Consider the following 17,820-nt stretch of genomic DNA (forward strand, 5'->3'; position numbering starts at 1 on the left):
GAGAATGAAATTTGGAAGGCGAACCACCATCAAAAGAAGAGGTAAATTCATTCGGTTTGAACGATCGAAAAAATCCGTCAACGTTGCCACGTTAGGAAGCAAACATTTACATGCCTCGAGTTGGAAAAGGGTCGATATTTGCATATTTTTACTTCCCGATTACGATGCCGGAGAGCCACTAATTCCGGATTTTTCCGGACAGCTCTTCAACTCCTTTAATCGAAGCTCACCATTTTCGATTCTTTTTTCACAGGTTTACGTCGCTGTAAAGAAGAAGCTCGATTGTTAAAAATTCTCGGAGATTATCTCAAGAGAGTTAAAGCGGCTCAACTGAGCTGTAAATTTGTAGTAGGCGCTTAAAAAGTCACGGTATTTAATGGAAACGCTGTCAAAGCGATTAGATATGAAATCACAGCCGTTCTGTATTATTCTCGATACACTTGACATATCTTTATTTACGCGTGTGTAAGAAACCCTTACCGAAATCAAGTACGGATTAGATCAGAGATCGACGAACTCTGGACTACCTGCTGAGATTTCGAACGTTTAGAAGTGGCTCCGATCGAAGGTTCAAAACCGATAAATTTTCCTCCCCTTCGCGAGGTTCGTTTTCGTGAGGCTCGTGACGTTTTTATTCTGGGAAAGGAACACTTTCGATCGCATTCGTTTATGAATGAACTTTGAATGGTCGTTGGAAAGTTCCAAACCGGGTGATCCAAGGTCGAAAATTCATCGTTTCACGGATACTCGTTCTACGATTTTCATTGGAGCAGAGTTAACAATAACTAAAATCAACTTTTACGATGAAAATTAATGTCAATTTGGTGTTGCGTTGCATAATTAGCGAGTCGATAGTAACGTTGAGTTCAAACAGATCGGTTGAGGGTAAACGGTCTCAGAAAGTCGAGAAACACTCGGGCCTCGCAAAACACTCGTACCTGCTTATGCAATAGGAGGTCGCAAAAGAAATTCCATTTGCTCTACAAATCGGAGTGTTGATCCCGAACTTCCTTCGTTAGCGAGCTGAAAACTACTTTTATTTTCCCAATATTATTGTCCCGCAGGGAAATACGATTTGGCAATAAATCGAAATTCTTCTGTCAGACGCTAAAAAAAATACGGGCGCTTCTAGGCCGTTTTGGAGGAAGCTTCGATCGCTTCCAATCGATGGATTCTTTGCAGTTCAACTGCGGAAGATCGAGCTTATTGTTCGCGACATCTTACGCGTTTGCAATGATTAGCTTTCCTCGCCAGTGGCGAAATGGCTTAACCGACGTCTAAAAAGTTTAAGTGCGTGCGCGCGTGTACGCACGAGGTCGACGGACCGTCGCATGGATCGACCGACTTTCGTCGTTGGCTTTCACGCGATCATCTCTATTACCGATCGCGTATATCTTCCACTACTTCAGCAGTAATTAAGGCTATCAGGAACATGTTAGCGCCATTGCGGCGATTTTCATTGCAAGAAGCGAGGAAACTGGTCAAGCGTCGACCTTTCACGTCGCTTCACTGCGTACTTCCGGTTTCGGGAGAAGACAGATCGATAAACTCGTCCCATAATCTAACACTTGCGACTCGGAGAAATTTCGTAACGTTTTTTCACCTCCATTGCGAGGCTCTCGTTTAAGAAAAAGGCATTAAATTATTTTTCCTCGTTATTCATGCGCGCTTACGATTCATCCATTTTTTATTTATTTTTTTATTTTTTCTCGTCGTCAGGTTTTAGTTGAGAACGGTCAGAAGAAACGACGGCACGCTGAAATCTCTTTTTTTCGTAAGAGATATTTCTAAGAGACTCGGAATCAGTAAAGACTATTCTTTATACAAATTTCGTACACTAAAGTATTGGGAAAATTGAGTAATTTTTTCTAGTCCATTTTGAGAAGGGTTTCCCATCACTTCCAAGTTAAGACGAAGATAATACGTGAATTTCGAGGTGCTAGTCCTTCCAGAATGATTCGAACTCATTTGCTCGATCTACCGAGCATCAAACTTGTTCGATTTTTTGAGTGGGCTCCGAATACTTGTCGATCTCCCATCGAGATTTCGTTGAGAAGTGGAGAAGAGCGAAAAGAAAGAAATTTTTGAGAATTGAAAAATAATGTGCCGGAATATGGAAAAAGGAGGCGGTTTCATGGTTCTTTCCACCCCCGAAGCGTCAATTTTCGTACTGCTTTGATCTGATCAATAAAAAAGTGTGGCGAAACACAAAAAAAATGTCACAAACCAGAGAAAATATAAAAAATCATCAATAAAATACTTGCGTCTCGAAGAGAAATTTTGAAAATGAGCTCAGGCGTCTCGATCTGCTGGAAAAAAGTTTAATTTTCGTCTCTCGTTTGTTCTCAGCCGCCCACTCTCACTCACATTCCCATGGACACAGTCACGGCCACGGTCACAGCCACCACGATAATTCTCACGGCGGAGAAGACGAGCACGAGAAATCGGGCGCGCACAGCCACGACGAGGAGCACCATAACTTCGATTTGAGCACGAGCGCCGCACCGTTGAACAAAGCGATTGAAAAATTAGCGGAATCGGTAGTGGAGACGGTGACGAACGTGATCGCGTCGAGCACGACCGCTTCCCCGAAGCCTTACACGAGAAACACTTCGGATGCGAGCACGCTCAGGACGTAGTGAAAAAGCCGATTCGAACGATTTTTAATGAAGGAACAAAAACAAAGCCCGACCGGAAGCCGCGACGTGCGTCGAAAGTCGAGAACATTAAAAGTCGAATGATTCTTTTCGGACTCTACAACAGCAGAGATATTCCTCGTACTTGCTCCCCCGAAGAACCGCAGCTGCCCAGAGAATTGTGAATTTTATTTTGGCGAGATCTCGCGCGGTCGAAAGAAGGAGAGAATTTTATGTAGATAGCAAAAAAATCGTGGACGGGAGAAAAATATTTTTATAAGCGTCGAAAAGAGACGAAAAAATCGTGGACGAGAGCAGAGCTGTTCGATGCTCAATTTCTAAATTCAAACCGAATTCCTGAGGAAAATGCACAAAACCGAATTCTTTCTTGTCCCAATTATTCTGATACGATGACGTGGAAAAATGTACTTTTAATAGTGACTAACTGCAACCAGATCGACTAAATTTCGATCGAAGTTTTCTCCGGATCGTTCTCATTGCAGCTCACGCTGTAACCAACGATTCTTTCAATTGCGACAAAAAATCGTCGCGATCGATTCTGCGGTAGAATAATGTGACTGTATTCTAATGAAGAAATTTTGCAAATTTGTCTCGTGTTTGTGATAGAAAAAAAAAAACAACAAGCAGGAGAAGTCAAATCATTTGTAAGACGTAAAAATTCATTAATTATTCACGTGGAAAACTGAAAAAAAAATTGTTGATTTAATAGGAATTGATGTTATTGGAAAAGTTTTTTTCATTCAAGAGTACGGATCAATCGGTATATCGCAACTGTGAGTGCGAGCGAGACAGCTGCAAATTTCGAAATCGAAATTCTTTGACACAGTTTGACCGATTACAAAAGGGCTCTGTCAGCCTATGCAGGGCGATGGCAAAAATGGGCTGACAGAGCCTTTTTTTAAGGAAGTTGAGGCATTAGAATGAAAATGATGTCATCGCTTTTAAACCGATAGCATCTTATAAAGTGAAGTGTAAAAAAAAATCAGTTAAATTTTCAGACAGTTTAGGAGCGTCGTTGCTGAGAAAAATCAATAACAATTTGGGCCAAATAACATGTAATCTTATGGAAGTCAAGACACATTCAGTGATATCTCTGTTAAAAATGATGCTAAAAATATGAAATTTTTTGGGCAACATGAGCAAGGCTTGCCGAATAATGTCAATTTTTTTGAGATTTATTAGGAGATTTGCTGAGATTATATTAATAATAATCTGTTTTCCGTGCAGTTTTTTGAGGCTAGGATCGTCACTGTTCGTGTTTTCGACTGAGCTTTCACCAGTTTTTCGTCTTTTTTTCGCCAACTTTTCTTTAAAGTGTATGCAACATTGCTAAACTGTAAACTGGCCTAACTTTTGAAAGGTACAGGTCATCACTTTTGGGTAAAAAAAATGACTGTACAGCCTCAACTTCCTTAATCGATCAAACCGTGTGTTGTCAAAGAATTTCGATTTCGAAAATTCCAAGTGAGGCCAATCGACTTTGTTTTTCAACGTTGTGATTATCATATATTTCATTGGCACTCCGTAATGCCACATTTCGTCGTTCCAATCATTATTTTTTCTCAGTGCATTTAAAAAAAAAATCTCCTTTGCTCGATCAATTATGAAATTTCAATCGCACTCGGTCTCCTCATCAATAATTCCGATGAAAACAAACAGAAACGAAGTATCCGAACAAAAGTTCACGGACAACTATTTCTTTCAGAATAAAAATGCATCGTTTGTTGAGCACTGAATTGTTGAAGACAATATTAAATTGAACAGAAGATCGTGATACAGTTCGAGTGATGACGCGAGTTCGAAACCCATTTAATTCACGTCGTTCGTGGCAAAAGAACTTGCCTCTTGTAAATATGAGACTGAAACTCCGCATGCCAATTGTTTATTTTCATTTTGTTTGTTCGTTAACGACAAAAAGAGTTTGGAGTTTGAGGCCTAGTTAGATTACGTAGAATTATTAGATGCGGACGACCGAAAAATTCGGTCGTTTTATATTTATATTCGTGAGATTTCGGTACGATTCATTTTTACGATTTTCGAATCATCGTTTTTTTTTTTTTACGAAAAACTGCTTATTATTTTTTCATCATCTTTTCCTTTAGCGTATGTGTAAAATAGGTTTAAGTCAGAATTAATATTCCTCTTTTAGAAGGAGTAATGCCCGACATTTTACAGGGAGTTATTAATTGTCGTATGAAAGTCGTGAGTCTACATGAGTGCTCGTTATTTATTATCATTTCTTACGACGAATTACTTTCAGATGCATGCCTTTTTTTATGGATTTCCTTTCGTGCCTTGTAAGAATGTAAATTGAATTGAATTGTGTATCATTTTAATGACTGTTGGCTTATTTACTACCAACACAAAACTGCGAATAAAAATGAACGTAAGAGTTAAGGAACATGATAATGGTTGACTTCATTGAACGTACGAATAATCAGCGCCTTTTCTTTCTCATGTTTGGAGAAGCAAAAACGTGAAAATATTTTTTCATGTCTTACAAAATATGTTTTCTCCGAACAAATCGAATGTTATCCCAAAATTTCCCAAGAAAAATCCAGTTTTTTTACGTATGCGTGACGAGAAACTTTTATTGTCGCATTATTCGTCGATTTGATAATTACGAATCTACACAATTTTTCTCTACTCTCAGCCTCATGATTCGTTAGATTCTACAGGCAAATAATGATATCGAAATATTTGTCGTTTTCTGACCGTGTCCAATATTAGTTTTCATAAAAACATTTCGAATACGAAAAAGATTTTTCCTCGACCAAATGTGAAATTTCAATTTCCTTGTTCGCAGAGTACTGCATTCATTTTCATGGAGAATTCGTCATTTTTTTACTTTTTATTGTTTTATACAAACGACCAACATCGGTTGGAAATCAATATTTTATACAGAGAAACCAATGGCCTTGTGTTCCTCGGACTTGACATCCTTTGGTATACTTTCAAGTCGAGACTAACGTCAATATAAAATCGGTCTTAGTATTTTTTTAACAGTGAAAATGTGTGTACACATTTCATCGAAATGTACGAGAACGTAGCATCGACAGGTAACAAAAAAGGATGTGACGATTATTTGTCAACGAATCAGACACAAGGAACTCGTTAAGGGTGATAAACGAATGAAAAATAATACGCTCACAGGATAATTTGTTCGACAATACAATAACGTGTTGTCTTTGAAATTCTAGAAATATTGTGAATTTAGAACTTGCTGGTTTTATTCTCTTCCTCTCTCTATTTCTTGACGACTTGTTGATCAACAAAGTCAAGATAGCTCGAGCCAATCTTTATGAGAGCCAGGCCTGATCCGATTCCAGCGACCGTACACAATGTTGGATTTGGTGGGACGATTGAGCGAAGTACCGCCCATGCCAGCACAGATCCAAAACTCAAAAGTACTGCACCTGTTGCGCTGTGTTTTTTTGAAAATTCAAATTTTTATTAACGTTTTATATACAGCTCAAACTTAACGATAAACGTGCATAAGAAAATTGAAAAGAAACTCAATTACTTTAGTAACAAAAAATTACTTTTTTCGTATTTTCAGAGATATTTCATAGTTTGCAGCATGAAATGTTCAGTGGAAGCAACTTTGCCATGTACAATTTCCTTTGTTGTTGAAAAATGAGTAAAATTGTATGTAATCGAATAAATAATGCGTACGAGCAACATTTTGTGCTAAAGAAAACGGTGAAATTGTTTTAAGAAATTGAGAAAATCATCAACAAAATATTGAAAAATGTGGAATCACTTGATAATAATAGAAACTTTTTTCCTTCAATCAGAATATTACTTTTGTCCATTTTGTTATAAATTATTAAAAATTGTTTCTTTCTGGTGAACTTTATTGAGATTAAGTTGAAAACGGGTGTTTTTACCTGTATGTGATTCGCATACATGTGGGGGCAGTCTTTAAATGATCTCTCGTATAAATGTAAGATGCAGTTCCGACAAGTGCGCTACCCAGCAAGACGTTTGTGATATCTCGTTTAGGGAATAATCTGTGAATGTTAAAAGTATATGGAAATATAAAAATACGATTTTCTCCATACTACAAATAAAGTATATTATAAAAGAGTTTCAATTTGTAACAGTTTAACTAAATCATATTCAGTTCTAATGGACCTGTGATAGAATTGCTGCAATAATCGGTTTAATATAATTTATTTTAAGTTCCTACATCTAGTAAAAAATCAGCAGTTTTTTCCTTTCACCAATGAGAAAAAGTCTGATGCATAAAAACAATTAAAAATTGAATAAAATGGAAAAGGAGTATAATTTAATCAAAATCCGGTAGTAGGTAAACTGAATTTTTTTTCACAAAAAAGATACTTTATTTTAATGTTTCATCAGAAAAAATTTCATTCAATACTCTTGCAAAGTACTCAATAACGAATAATTTTCGTATTTTTATGAAATCTGAGTTATTACGTAACATGATGAACAACGACAAAAGTATGAGCAAATTCGGTCGACTTTGAGAGCCAAAGATCGTGGATTATTGTAGGTTTATCAAAACTTTTACACGATCGAGCTGACGTCGAATTTTTGTTTTTTTTTCACCTGATAATGAGGTCTGGGTTCATAACATTGACGGACAAAGCGGTGAGAGATCCAACCCCAATTGCTGGAACGTAAAATTTAACAAGGCTACATTTGGTCACCGGTTGCAGGCCGAGTTTACTCATAATCGAAACAGGTTCAGAATTTCCGGTGCCAGCCATTCTTACGATATTCACAGAAACAAGCTCGTAATTGATTGCTTCACTTTATATATTGTATTAATACTAATCGACGACTGGTAAAAAAATATTTCGCGAAAAAATGATATTACACGGATAACGTAACCTTGCCGGATCACAAATTACAATCTTCCCTAGAATTTTTCCCAATTCACTGCCAAGAGAAAGACACAAACATGAAAAATTACGGGGGAAGGGGAGCTTTCGAGCTCGCACAAATATGGGATCGTAAAGACGTTTGACTTTTAACTGTCAGTAATTTTAAGTAATGGGATCGTTCAATATATTTTTAAAAAGTCTTCTTATTTTTAATCTCGTTGTAACGAAATCACTTTCATTCACAATTTTCTTGAATAATAATCTTCGATGACTGTCATGCGTATAAAAATTCAAAATCAGAATGACCAATTGTGATAATAAAAGTTACCAGATTCTCATCCGTCGTCGACATATGACTGACGCGAAGTTAGTCATACCACTTTTGAATTTTTTCAATTGTGTATACTCCAAAATTTTATAGCTTTTGTGTCCATAGTCATCTGATAAGTTCGTTCGGTTGAACGTTTATTATGATGATATATAATAATGAAGAAATAAATAAACAAAAATCGTAAACGTGATTATTTTAGTTTTTTTTACAATCATTCAAATCTATTAATTTCACATTATTCCTTCCCTATCACGATTTCCATTAATTGAAGCTAAAAATTGCATGAAAATACTATGAAACGGAAATGTAATATACATAATTCACGCTTTTGCAATATATGAAGTATGAATGTGTAATATTTTATGATTTGAAAAGAATCATCCAACTGGACAAAATGTTTCATGTATAATATTATTCTAATGGACAAACATCTGATAACTTTTTCAAATTTAAAATAATTTCTTCGAAAAAAAAAAAATCGGCCAGCTATACACAAATTTTTGTTTTTTATTTTTCTAATTGATTTCTGACAAGCGTTGTCTGACAATCAAAAAGAGTCCGACGAACGACTTATAAAAGATACAAAATTAGAAATCCAAAGTCATTCGGCCAAGTCTTTGGTCTGACAACAAAATTTCATATGACATCTGGTGATGAAATTTTAACTAAAGATAAGGTGCGCACGGCTATCACACTCGCATGTCACTTATAAATGTGATACACACATTTTCGCTTAACCACGCCTCCACGTCAGATCCAAATAGAGAAAAAGGTGGTGTAACAGTATGGGGTTATGCTGCTGCTTGTGCTTATGCGCAGAACCGCTCGATGCGCGGCTTGGAGAAACACACGGAGTGTTCTCCGTAGTCGGGATATATCGTACGTCGTGTTGAAATAATACGCGCAACGTAGCATCGTCGAATGTCTTTCATTATTACAAAAAAAAAAAAGATATTGTTACACGTGTGTAAAAATATAAGTGTTCAATAGTAGAAAATACATTGAAAAGCATAAAAACGCGAAAATGGCCGAGAACGAGCAAAAGGCGATGCAACTAATCGCGGAGGCGGAGAAAAAATTGGGCTCATCCAAAGGATTCTTTGGCTCTCTGTTCGGGTAAGTTCATATATCGATTTGCACAAATGGGGCTGACCAAGAGAACCTAAACATGAGAACCAGAGAGAAAGAGAGAGAATGTGCGAGATCTGTCATGTCACGTCATCGATAATGAACTTTATTGATTTTCGTTGTTAATGACAAATAGTATCTTTTAATTTCAATCCTCTTCAATCGAGTCAATCGAGTGTTGGCATATTGACTTTTCCCATTAAAATAGAATGTTATTAATCTGTGCCTTGTTTCCTCGTAGGAACAAGATTGTTGTGTACTTTCACCTACATGATTCCTACTTTCCATCATGTGTCACAATGACGACAAATGAAAATTCATCCAGTCGGTATCAAATGACTAATTTTCCATTATTTAACAATGCAAAATTGTTAAATTTGTGGTCGAAATTTACAAATGAATAGGTTCAGTCTCGACCCTTTCTTACGAAAATACGATGTTTAAAAAACACGACGCCATTAATGTTTTTTCCCATTTGAAAGTTCCCTAGAAACGTAAAAAATTTTATTTTTCTATAAAACCAAAAATATAACATATTCTTGGTTCCAGGCGATCGTGCATGGTCGCAATAAAATCAATTATTTACGTTTCCTTTTTAATAGATTGGATTTTCGTAATCCACTGTGTGTCATTGTGAAAACAATCCCAAAGTCGTTTTTTTTTTCTTGTTTGTATACTTTAACACAAAGTGTGCATGGAAACTTCAATCAATTTATAACGTCTTTTTGCTGTTATTATTATTGATAAAGATGTCATGAAAAATCAGAGATAGTTGTTTATGTACACCGAATCATTTCCTTCGGCTGCTTCAATGTTTCATGAGCATATTGAAAATTGCTATGTCTTTTGAATAAAATCTATCAAATTTTTTTGAACGCAGTGGATCATCCAAAGTGGAAGAAGCTGTAGAATGTTATCAACGAGCAGCAAATATGTTCAAGATGGCAAAAAAGTGGCCTTCGGCAGGTGCTGCTTTTTGCGAAGCTGCTACTCTTCATTCCAAAGCTGGAAGTCGTCACGATGCTGCTACCAATTATGTTGATGCTGCTAACTGTTACAAAAAGACCGATCCCAATGGTTAGAATTTAGAAGAAATTTTTTTAATGTTGATATCATGAAAACGAATTATTGCTAGTAACAAAATTAAAAATTATAACAATCACAAATTAGCTTTAAAGATATCCAAATCATTGGAAGGTTTTAGAAATCATAATGTTTTAGAAATTTTTTTAGAGTTTTGTTTCAATCAAATCTCCAATTTTGCTTTGAAATTCTAGGTTCATTCATAATTAATGTCAAGTCAAAGAGCAAAGTAATTCATGGTGAATAAATAAAGGAATGACATTTTGGTATTAATGGATTTTTATTTTTTTCAGAGGCGGCCAATTGTTTAGTGAAAGCTATAGAAATCTACACAGACATGGGTAGATTTACAATGGCTGCGAAGCATCATCAAAGTATAGCTGAGATGTACGAAAGTGAAGCGGTTGATCTAGAATTAGCCGTACATCATTATGAACAGGCCGCTGATTACTTTCGAGGTGAAGAAAGCATCTCTTCGGCCAATAAATGCTTGTTGAAAGTTGCTCAGTATGCAGCTCAGCTGAAGAACTATGACAAAGCCATACAGATTTACGAACAGGTAAATAGGATGAAGATTGCAAATTTTTTCACGTCAAACTCTAACTAGTATCTCCAAACATTGATGTTTATTTGTTATTATACCCCTCTTTTTACAGGTTGCATCTGCATCTCTAGAGAGTCCTTTGCTTAAATATAGTGCTAAGGAATATTTCTTTAGGGCAGCGCTCTGTAATCTTTGCGTTGATCCCCTGAATGCTCAGCACGCGATCGAACGTTATCAGGAACAATACCCCGCATTCCAGGATTCACGAGAATATAAACTCGTAAAGGTAAACACAATTTTCATTATATTTAATTACCAGTCAAAAAAGTCAGAGTGTAAATGAAATTCCTTTAGTAATATTAACCTCTAGACGGCCGGGGTTTGAGAGTTGAAATCATCCTTGAAAAGTGCTCAAATTAGTGTCTGGTATCACGTATCAGCTATAAATACATAGTTCATATTACGGGGCGAGCCGATATATCAGCTTTCCGGTTCTCTGGAGGTTAATGAAGAAATAAAAATGAACGATAATTGATAAAATTTGACATGAAAATTCATTGTGATGGACAATAATAAATTAATGAATACGTTCTCTTTGCAGTCTTTGATCGATCTCCTGGAAGAGCAGGATTTGGAAGGTTTTACCGCAACCGTTACGGATTACGACTCGATTTCGCGATTAGATCCTTGGTACACGTCGATGTTGTTACGCATAAAAAAACAGATCAACGACAATCCCGATTTGCGCTGATCGAACTTCATGGCGAAACAATTTGTTATATCGTCGTTACTCTTCCTCCTACCCCGTGTGTATTCTTCCGTTTTTCGAGTTCTCTTCTCAATTAAGTTTCTCAAGTAGATATTTTTTGTGTTTATAGCTTCGAGTTTCCTCGCCTGCTCCTGAACGATACTTCTCACAAAACTCTAAATGCATTTAAAATACAGTTTGACAGCCGACGTATAAAACGTATTGCGTCATTGAAATTTTTATCGTTCCGATGCATCGAAAGTTCGCTCGTTTATTTTATTTCATTTTTCGGAATTTGTCCAATTTTTTCAAATTAATTTTATTCTTCGAGTTCCGATCTCAAAGAAATTCTGTCTCATGTTCGAAAAAATATGCAAAAAATATACTTGTTTTACGAAAAAAAAAATTGTCGCACTCGAACGATGCAAACGTTACGTCGTAACATTTACGTGTGTGTGCGTTCTACTTGATCGAGCAACGAGCTTGAACTGTTCATGACTTATCGATTTTATCGTTTAAAACTGGATTCATGTTCACTTTGGGATTCTGTAACGAAATCCCACGGAGTCTCGATCTTTTATGCATCACTGACTCGTCTGAGTAATTCGCGAGAAACTTAACACGAGCGAGGGTCACAAAGAAGAGAAAGAGCGAGAACTATACCGCGTAGGAGTCTTTATTCTTTTTCTATTTTTATTTTTTGAACATAATTCTATCTTTTGTTATCCGGGTAACCATTAAATCGCACCATTATTTATTGTATATCTTTGCTGATGTAATTATTTCACAAATACTGTTAACGACGTCTTAGATCATGTTGTTCAAAGTTTGCAACTTTGAAATGCAATAAAGATCTTTTCTGTCAATTTTCGATTTACCAACTTCCGCAAAGAATAAAGAATAATTCGTTTTTTTTTAACTGATTTTCACTGTAGACTCGTTGATACTGTATGTCTGAGAGAAAAAAAGAATCTCGAAAAAGTCGACCATCTTCAAAAAGGACATCAACGAATATTGATAAAGAATCGTTAGTGCATTCCAAAGATGCAATATTGAACATCATTTTAGATCATTAATCGTTGCAAGTACGTAGTAAACGTGTTTATCATCAAACACTGAGATAATTCAATAAGTGTGAGCGGAAGATAGACAGAAAGAGAGAGAAAGAGAGACAACGTACGAAAGAAGCTTCGACTAGGGATCGTGATTTAAGCGCTTCAAAGTAGGAAAAATATAGGAAAACGGCTCTTGTATTCTTTGATAATTAAGTGATAATTACTGCCCGTTTCTGCCGACGGGACCGTGAGAAAACGGCTTTAAAAATTTAGATACTCAATATTTTACGACTTTCTCATATCTGTGGCAAAAATGATAATCGTTAAAATTTTGTTTTCGAAACTGAACAATGAGCAAAACGACAGTTTCCAAAAATGACATGTTTTATCTCGAGATTTTTTATTTCTTGAGGCTGAGGGGAAAGGGGAAGGGGCAAATCGTCAAGTCTGCACTTATTATATGCCTACATTGTTGAAGAATCAAGAAGGAGGATTAATCATTGCATCGACCACATTTTTCAAACTAGAAGAGAAAATAATGAAAGAGATAAAAGATTTCTATTCGTAGAGAAGTTTCATCTTCGGGCTATTATTAACGATGAAACAATTAATCGTAGATTTAACACCCACGTGCATAAATATACGATCAAATATGTATTACATAAACAAAAACAAACAACACATCCATGTGTATGTATTCTCGCATACGCTAATAAAAATAAAAAATCGCCACGGATTTTTTCTTCGCCTGTATCGTCACTATTTGTGATTCGGATAAAAGTGGACTAAGCTTAGTAATGAATCAATAAAATGTTATGTACTGTAGGGCATACATATATATTCATTATAATTCAATTGACTCAATGAGCGTTTTCTTTCTATGTTGTGGAAAATAACAATTTTATTTAACTCTTATTCTTTACAGCCTCCTGAACTACTCGTAATAATTCTTCAAGGTTCGGTACTTCGGTTGGTGGAATCTCGAAAGCTCCTACCTGTAAATGCAAATTTGAATTGTATAAAAATCTGTCTTTTCGTTTATTTTCAAAGTGGTTTTTTCAAATTGTTGATATCAAGTATTGCAAACGGGGATGCTATTAATGAAAAAAACTCTTCTTCATTTATACGTTGCGGATCGCACAATCTATCTCAATTCAGTCATATTGATCTTGGGGGGGGGGGGGGGGGGGGGGGGGGTTAGCACAAAATCGATTCACAAATTCTCTTGTGTTGCGAAGAAAATTGAATATCCTTTTACCGTTTCTGCGTAACTTCGCACATCAATTTCTAATTGCACACGAATTTTTTCATCATCGCTTATCCCCTGACTCTCCGATAAAGATACTCCGCTCGATTTGTCTCTAATTTTTTTTAATCTTCTCAAACTTTCCTCTGTTTTCTGGACAGATTCCAAAACATCTTTTACCGATGAGGAATACCTGTGAAGAGGTAAGTATTATTTATTGTATTAGAAATTTAATAAAATTATTATAATGAATTGGAATTTTTCGATGTTTACTGTTCTGTGAGTGATGACAATGTCGATTTTAGCCACTTGTTAACGGCATTTGGCGCTGATTTTTTGTATGTTCTCTGAAATTCGTTTAGATTACTGAGGGCATTTTTGACGTAAGCGCAAGGCTGGGTTGGTTTCTCCCGCATTGTTCGCCTGAATAGTCTCGGAATGTCGCTGACTTGTTTCAATTTTGGTGCGGCGTCCGCGAGCAATTCTGACACTATTTTTTCTGATATATTTGGCAAGGCGAGATCGAGATTCTTCTGACTTTCTTCGAGAGAATCTGAAATTACAATGGGTAATATTTTGGGAATCATAACGTTGCTGTAATTCAATAAGAAATGTTTATTCATCCGAATAGTCTAGTTTTGTTCAACCATACTCACCTCTTAGCAATTCCTCCGTTGACGTTTTAATATTTAAGAGTTTCGATTTAGCTATATCCAATAGAGACGGTAAATTATTCAATAATTTTTCCGCGTCGTTGTGAAGGCATACCAAAAATTCCAATTTGGTTGTTCCCACAGCTTCGATTACATTACTCGTTGTGGGCGTTTGGGGTGGGGATGGCCAAGGCTGAAATCCGTATTTTGATAAAATATTAAATAATGTGATATCTTTTGAGTCAACCTGATTTCAATTTATTGATTAAATTTAATGCAATTTTCGCAAACATTTTGATTATTTAGAAAATTCGGGTTTTGTACGATCTTGTATTAGCTTTTATTTCCTGTAGGAAAAAAGAATATTTGCCCAAACAAACCTGTTTTACTGCGTTTATGCACCAAGTTTGATACCTCGAAATAATTTGAAGACTCAATTTCCAAAACCTGTGCAATGAAACGAAATGTTTTACTGTGATATCGGTATATGGAGGACGACGTATTCCTTCGGTTTAAAAAAATTCATACTAACTGATGAAGCAGCTGAGGCAAAAATATACCATCGGTCCAAATCTTTAGAAGGCAGTCCCAAGTAACACAAGTCGCGTGTAACGAATAATCATTGGTTGCCAATTGGGAAATTTGGTTTTTCATCGACAATGGTGATATCGGTTGATGCAAAACTTCTTCGAGACCCCCAGCTATTTCTTGGAATCGTATTTGAAAATAAACTGGCAAGTTCCATTTCTTCAAAAATTGCTTGTAAAGTGGATGAGCTTTGAGCGAAGCAAGTGTTTCTGAACAATCACATTCCTGCTGCAATTTATTGAGGAACTCCAAAGTTTCCACATAACGCTGTGGAATTAAATATGAAGTTATTTTTTATCAATACACACTTTATACCAGCCCGGACAGAAAATTTCAAGACTCGAAAGTTCTTGAAAAAATCTTTAAAAAATCAACCGTCTTAAAACGTTCTAAATATTGATTTTTTACCATAATAAGATCAAAAAATTACTGGCGCATTGTTGGAACGGAAAAATCGTTCAACGATTGATTGAGCAATTTTATGGTTTACCTCAAAATTGTTTATTTTTTGAAAAATTCGAAAAAGAAATTTGCATAATTCTTTGAAAACCGTGTATGTTTAGTGAGTAATATTTTTATTTAGGAGAGTGAGTAAAAAAATACTTTGAGTGTAGTCTTTTAAAAAATTACTTAAGTAACAAAATATCTGTGCACTTACTCCATGAAACAATTCTGGATTTCCTGGTGCGAAGATAAGTTTTAAATTCAATTCGATTCGCTGTTCCACTTCAGGCCAAAAGCTGTTGACTAAAAAATTAAACCCTTTCACGCAGTTCCTGCAGAAAACAACATAATTCTATAGAACTCCTTAGAAAATTTTGAGTAAAATATGCAAATGAAAGAACTGCTAAACTACCTGTCTTGTCCCGTGGTCACAACGAGCAATTGATGCATTTCAGTATTCAAAAAATTTATGAGCCTCTGATAAATACCGTGAAGTCCTGATGGCTCATTTTGCAAATTTTTTTCCATGATAATGCTTTCAAGAGCTGGACCAACGATTCGAATTCGTGCCAATATCTCGGCCTCCTTAATTTTATCTAACGTTACGTAAATTTGTAGACATCGCTTGAGCTGCTCAGTTTCACGTTTGTTAACACAAGTTATGAGCAATTCAGAAAGGCTTTCCATCAAACGATTGTCCAATTCTTCACATTTCTGTGAAAAGTGTTAATTTATGATGATTCAAGTAACAACTTTTTCGAAATTGAATGAGGGAAATTCATCAATTTTTTTACTCTATCAATCCCATTTTATTTATCTTACCTTTTTGTGCTCCTGTCCAATATTATCTTGACATCTTGAAGAGTGAAATTTCAGCTGATTGAACTCAGTCGCTGCTCGCTCCAACATATCAGGCTTGAGCTCACAAGTTGCAAGAATCAGTGAAAGTTTTGCCAATGATTTGTAAACCCTTCCGAGGCTGTGCAGACTCTGTTTATATTCTCGTATCTTTCTGTGTTCTTCTAGGCGGTCAGACATCTCGTTTGTGGCATCGTCCAAAGTTTGACGTATTTGCTACCAAAATATATGTTTATCACAAATTCAAGAATTCGAAAGAAAAAATGTAATCAATTTTTTCAATAGTGATTTTTCTAAAGAAATGAATAGGAAAACACTTTGACTTGATTCATACTTCAAAATGATAACTGTTTCTCAAGCTACAATTGAAATTCAAAATGAGTATCATAGGATGGAATCAATAGATGAGAATGAAAAAAATGTATAGTTGATAAAATAATCAAACAAACAAGTGTGACCTTTCGATAGATCATTTATTTCTGACCATAGTTTAACGATTTAAAATATAATTCACCATAACTTCTTCTCTCAATTGTCCCAGTGGTGCTTGCAAACGGTCAATAGCTTTGTCAAGGCCTATAAGATTACTGGATAAATTAACAAAGTCTGCATAATCCTTGTTAATCAATTCGATCATAGCGGATCGTAAAATTTTTAGATAAACTCCCAGATCATCTCGCATTATTTCCAGGCTGGCATTTCCTCTGTGATTATGGAGAAAAGTATCCACGTCGAAATTCGGCTTGAAAACGTTAAAAACATCTGATAAGCGTTTTTTCATTGCTATAATATAAACTGAGAGAATATTTCTAACTTCTTTCTGGAGATGAAAGTATTACTCCATTTTTCACGATTTTTTGTATTTTACTCTAACGATTTATTTACCTCGATAAATTCATTTCCATCAAAGCACAAATCGCTTGGAGCATTCGGCGGTACAAAATGTCCGTCGGACATTGTTTAAATTTATTATCCTTGCATTCGAACGATAATTGTAAATTTGTGTAAAATTCCAGTTTAATCACAATTGTACTTCAATTGTCGACGTAACCAAAAACACTCGCACTTGACAGCAAGAATGACACATACTACCTGCGCGGTTTTCTAACCTAGAACTGTTGATTGGCATTGAAAATATATTTGTAGCAGATGAGAACTTCAATGTATATATCAAAATATAAAAGGATACCAAAGATATGTTGTGTGATCATATCGACTGAGCGTGAAATTGCAAAAATGATATATAGCGTGTGAGATTATTAAATATGATGGAATGCCTTCTTTTTTAAAATTTAAGCCGACAAAAAAAACATCTATATAGTTTTCAATGTATTTTGGTAAACTCTTTCCCCTCGCTCAAGAACATCCAAAGTAAGGATATAGTTTCAGGTTAACAAAAAGATTGGATTAAAAATCATTGTGAAAATTCGAAACTTTTCTTTTTATTCATTGCATGAAAATCAAATATTATATTCTCGAGTTATATTTTCGTCGATTTTTACAAAATAAAAGTTCAGCGGCGATGTATGTTGTTTATTTTTTTAAGAAGCGACTATCGGGCCAGCAGACGACAGGGATGTCAATGTACTTGTCCCAAGACTCTACCGAGTCTCTTGATATTTTGTGACAATA

General features: G+C 35.6%; 4 protein-coding genes across 8 annotated transcripts in view; 2 read left to right on the forward strand and 2 right to left on the reverse strand.

The window, feature by feature from the left end:
• Nucleotides 1-3,422, forward strand: part of LOC122409289 (zinc transporter ZIP1-like) — a 29,931-nt gene extending 26,509 nt beyond the window's left edge. For all 4 annotated transcript variants that reach the window (XM_043416742.1, XM_043416739.1, XM_043416741.1 and 1 more), the window contains one exon: nucleotides 2,350-3,422. In XM_043416742.1, the coding sequence (XP_043272677.1) occupies nucleotides 2,350-2,639 (290 nt within the window). In that variant the 3' untranslated portion in view covers nucleotides 2,640-3,422. The remainder of the gene's footprint in view (nucleotides 1-2,349) is intronic.
• A 2,071-nt stretch (nucleotides 3,423-5,493) lies between these two features.
• LOC122409320 (uncharacterized) lies at nucleotides 5,494-7,755 on the reverse strand. The gene is made up of 3 exons (XM_043416791.1): nucleotides 7,233-7,755; nucleotides 6,548-6,670; nucleotides 5,494-6,081 (listed from the first exon to the last, which is right to left on the reverse strand). Exons 1-3 carry the CDS (start codon nucleotides 7,391-7,393, stop codon nucleotides 5,904-5,906), a joined length of 462 nt encoding a protein of 153 aa, XP_043272726.1. The 5' UTR covers nucleotides 7,394-7,755; the 3' UTR covers nucleotides 5,494-5,903.
• Nucleotides 7,756-8,648: 893 nt separating this feature from the next.
• alphaSnap (Alpha-soluble NSF attachment protein) lies at nucleotides 8,649-13,263 on the forward strand. 2 transcript variants are annotated; one of them, XR_006260607.1, is made up of 6 exons: nucleotides 8,649-8,957; nucleotides 9,850-10,046; nucleotides 10,346-10,611; nucleotides 10,709-10,882; nucleotides 11,198-11,402; nucleotides 11,475-13,263. XR_006260607.1 is itself a non-coding variant. In XM_043416444.1 (5 exons), the coding sequence occupies exons 1-5, from the start codon at nucleotides 8,866-8,868 to the stop codon at nucleotides 11,345-11,347; spliced, it is 879 nt and encodes a 292-aa protein (XP_043272379.1). In that variant the 5' UTR covers nucleotides 8,650-8,865; the 3' UTR covers nucleotides 11,348-13,263. The 2 variants fall into 2 exon arrangements, 1 of the variants encoding a protein (XP_043272379.1); XM_043416444.1 differs by having other exon boundaries at nucleotides 8,650-8,957; nucleotides 11,198-13,263.
• A 19-nt stretch (nucleotides 13,264-13,282) lies between these two features.
• Cog2 (conserved oligomeric Golgi complex subunit 2) lies at nucleotides 13,283-17,298 on the reverse strand. The gene is made up of 11 exons (XM_043416443.1): nucleotides 17,074-17,298; nucleotides 16,703-16,930; nucleotides 16,153-16,404; nucleotides 15,743-16,044; nucleotides 15,545-15,662; nucleotides 14,831-15,153; nucleotides 14,679-14,745; nucleotides 14,302-14,491; nucleotides 13,919-14,198; nucleotides 13,658-13,838; nucleotides 13,283-13,394 (listed from the first exon to the last, which is right to left on the reverse strand). Exons 1-11 carry the CDS (start codon nucleotides 17,143-17,145, stop codon nucleotides 13,305-13,307), a joined length of 2,103 nt encoding a protein of 700 aa, XP_043272378.1. The 5' UTR covers nucleotides 17,146-17,298; the 3' UTR covers nucleotides 13,283-13,304.
• Nucleotides 17,299-17,820: the final 522 nt, after the last annotated feature.

Source organism: Venturia canescens, chromosome 4 (genome assembly GCF_019457755.1).
Source record: "Venturia canescens isolate UGA chromosome 4, ASM1945775v1, whole genome shotgun sequence".
Lineage (NCBI taxonomy): Eukaryota > Metazoa > Arthropoda > Insecta > Hymenoptera > Ichneumonidae > Venturia > Venturia canescens.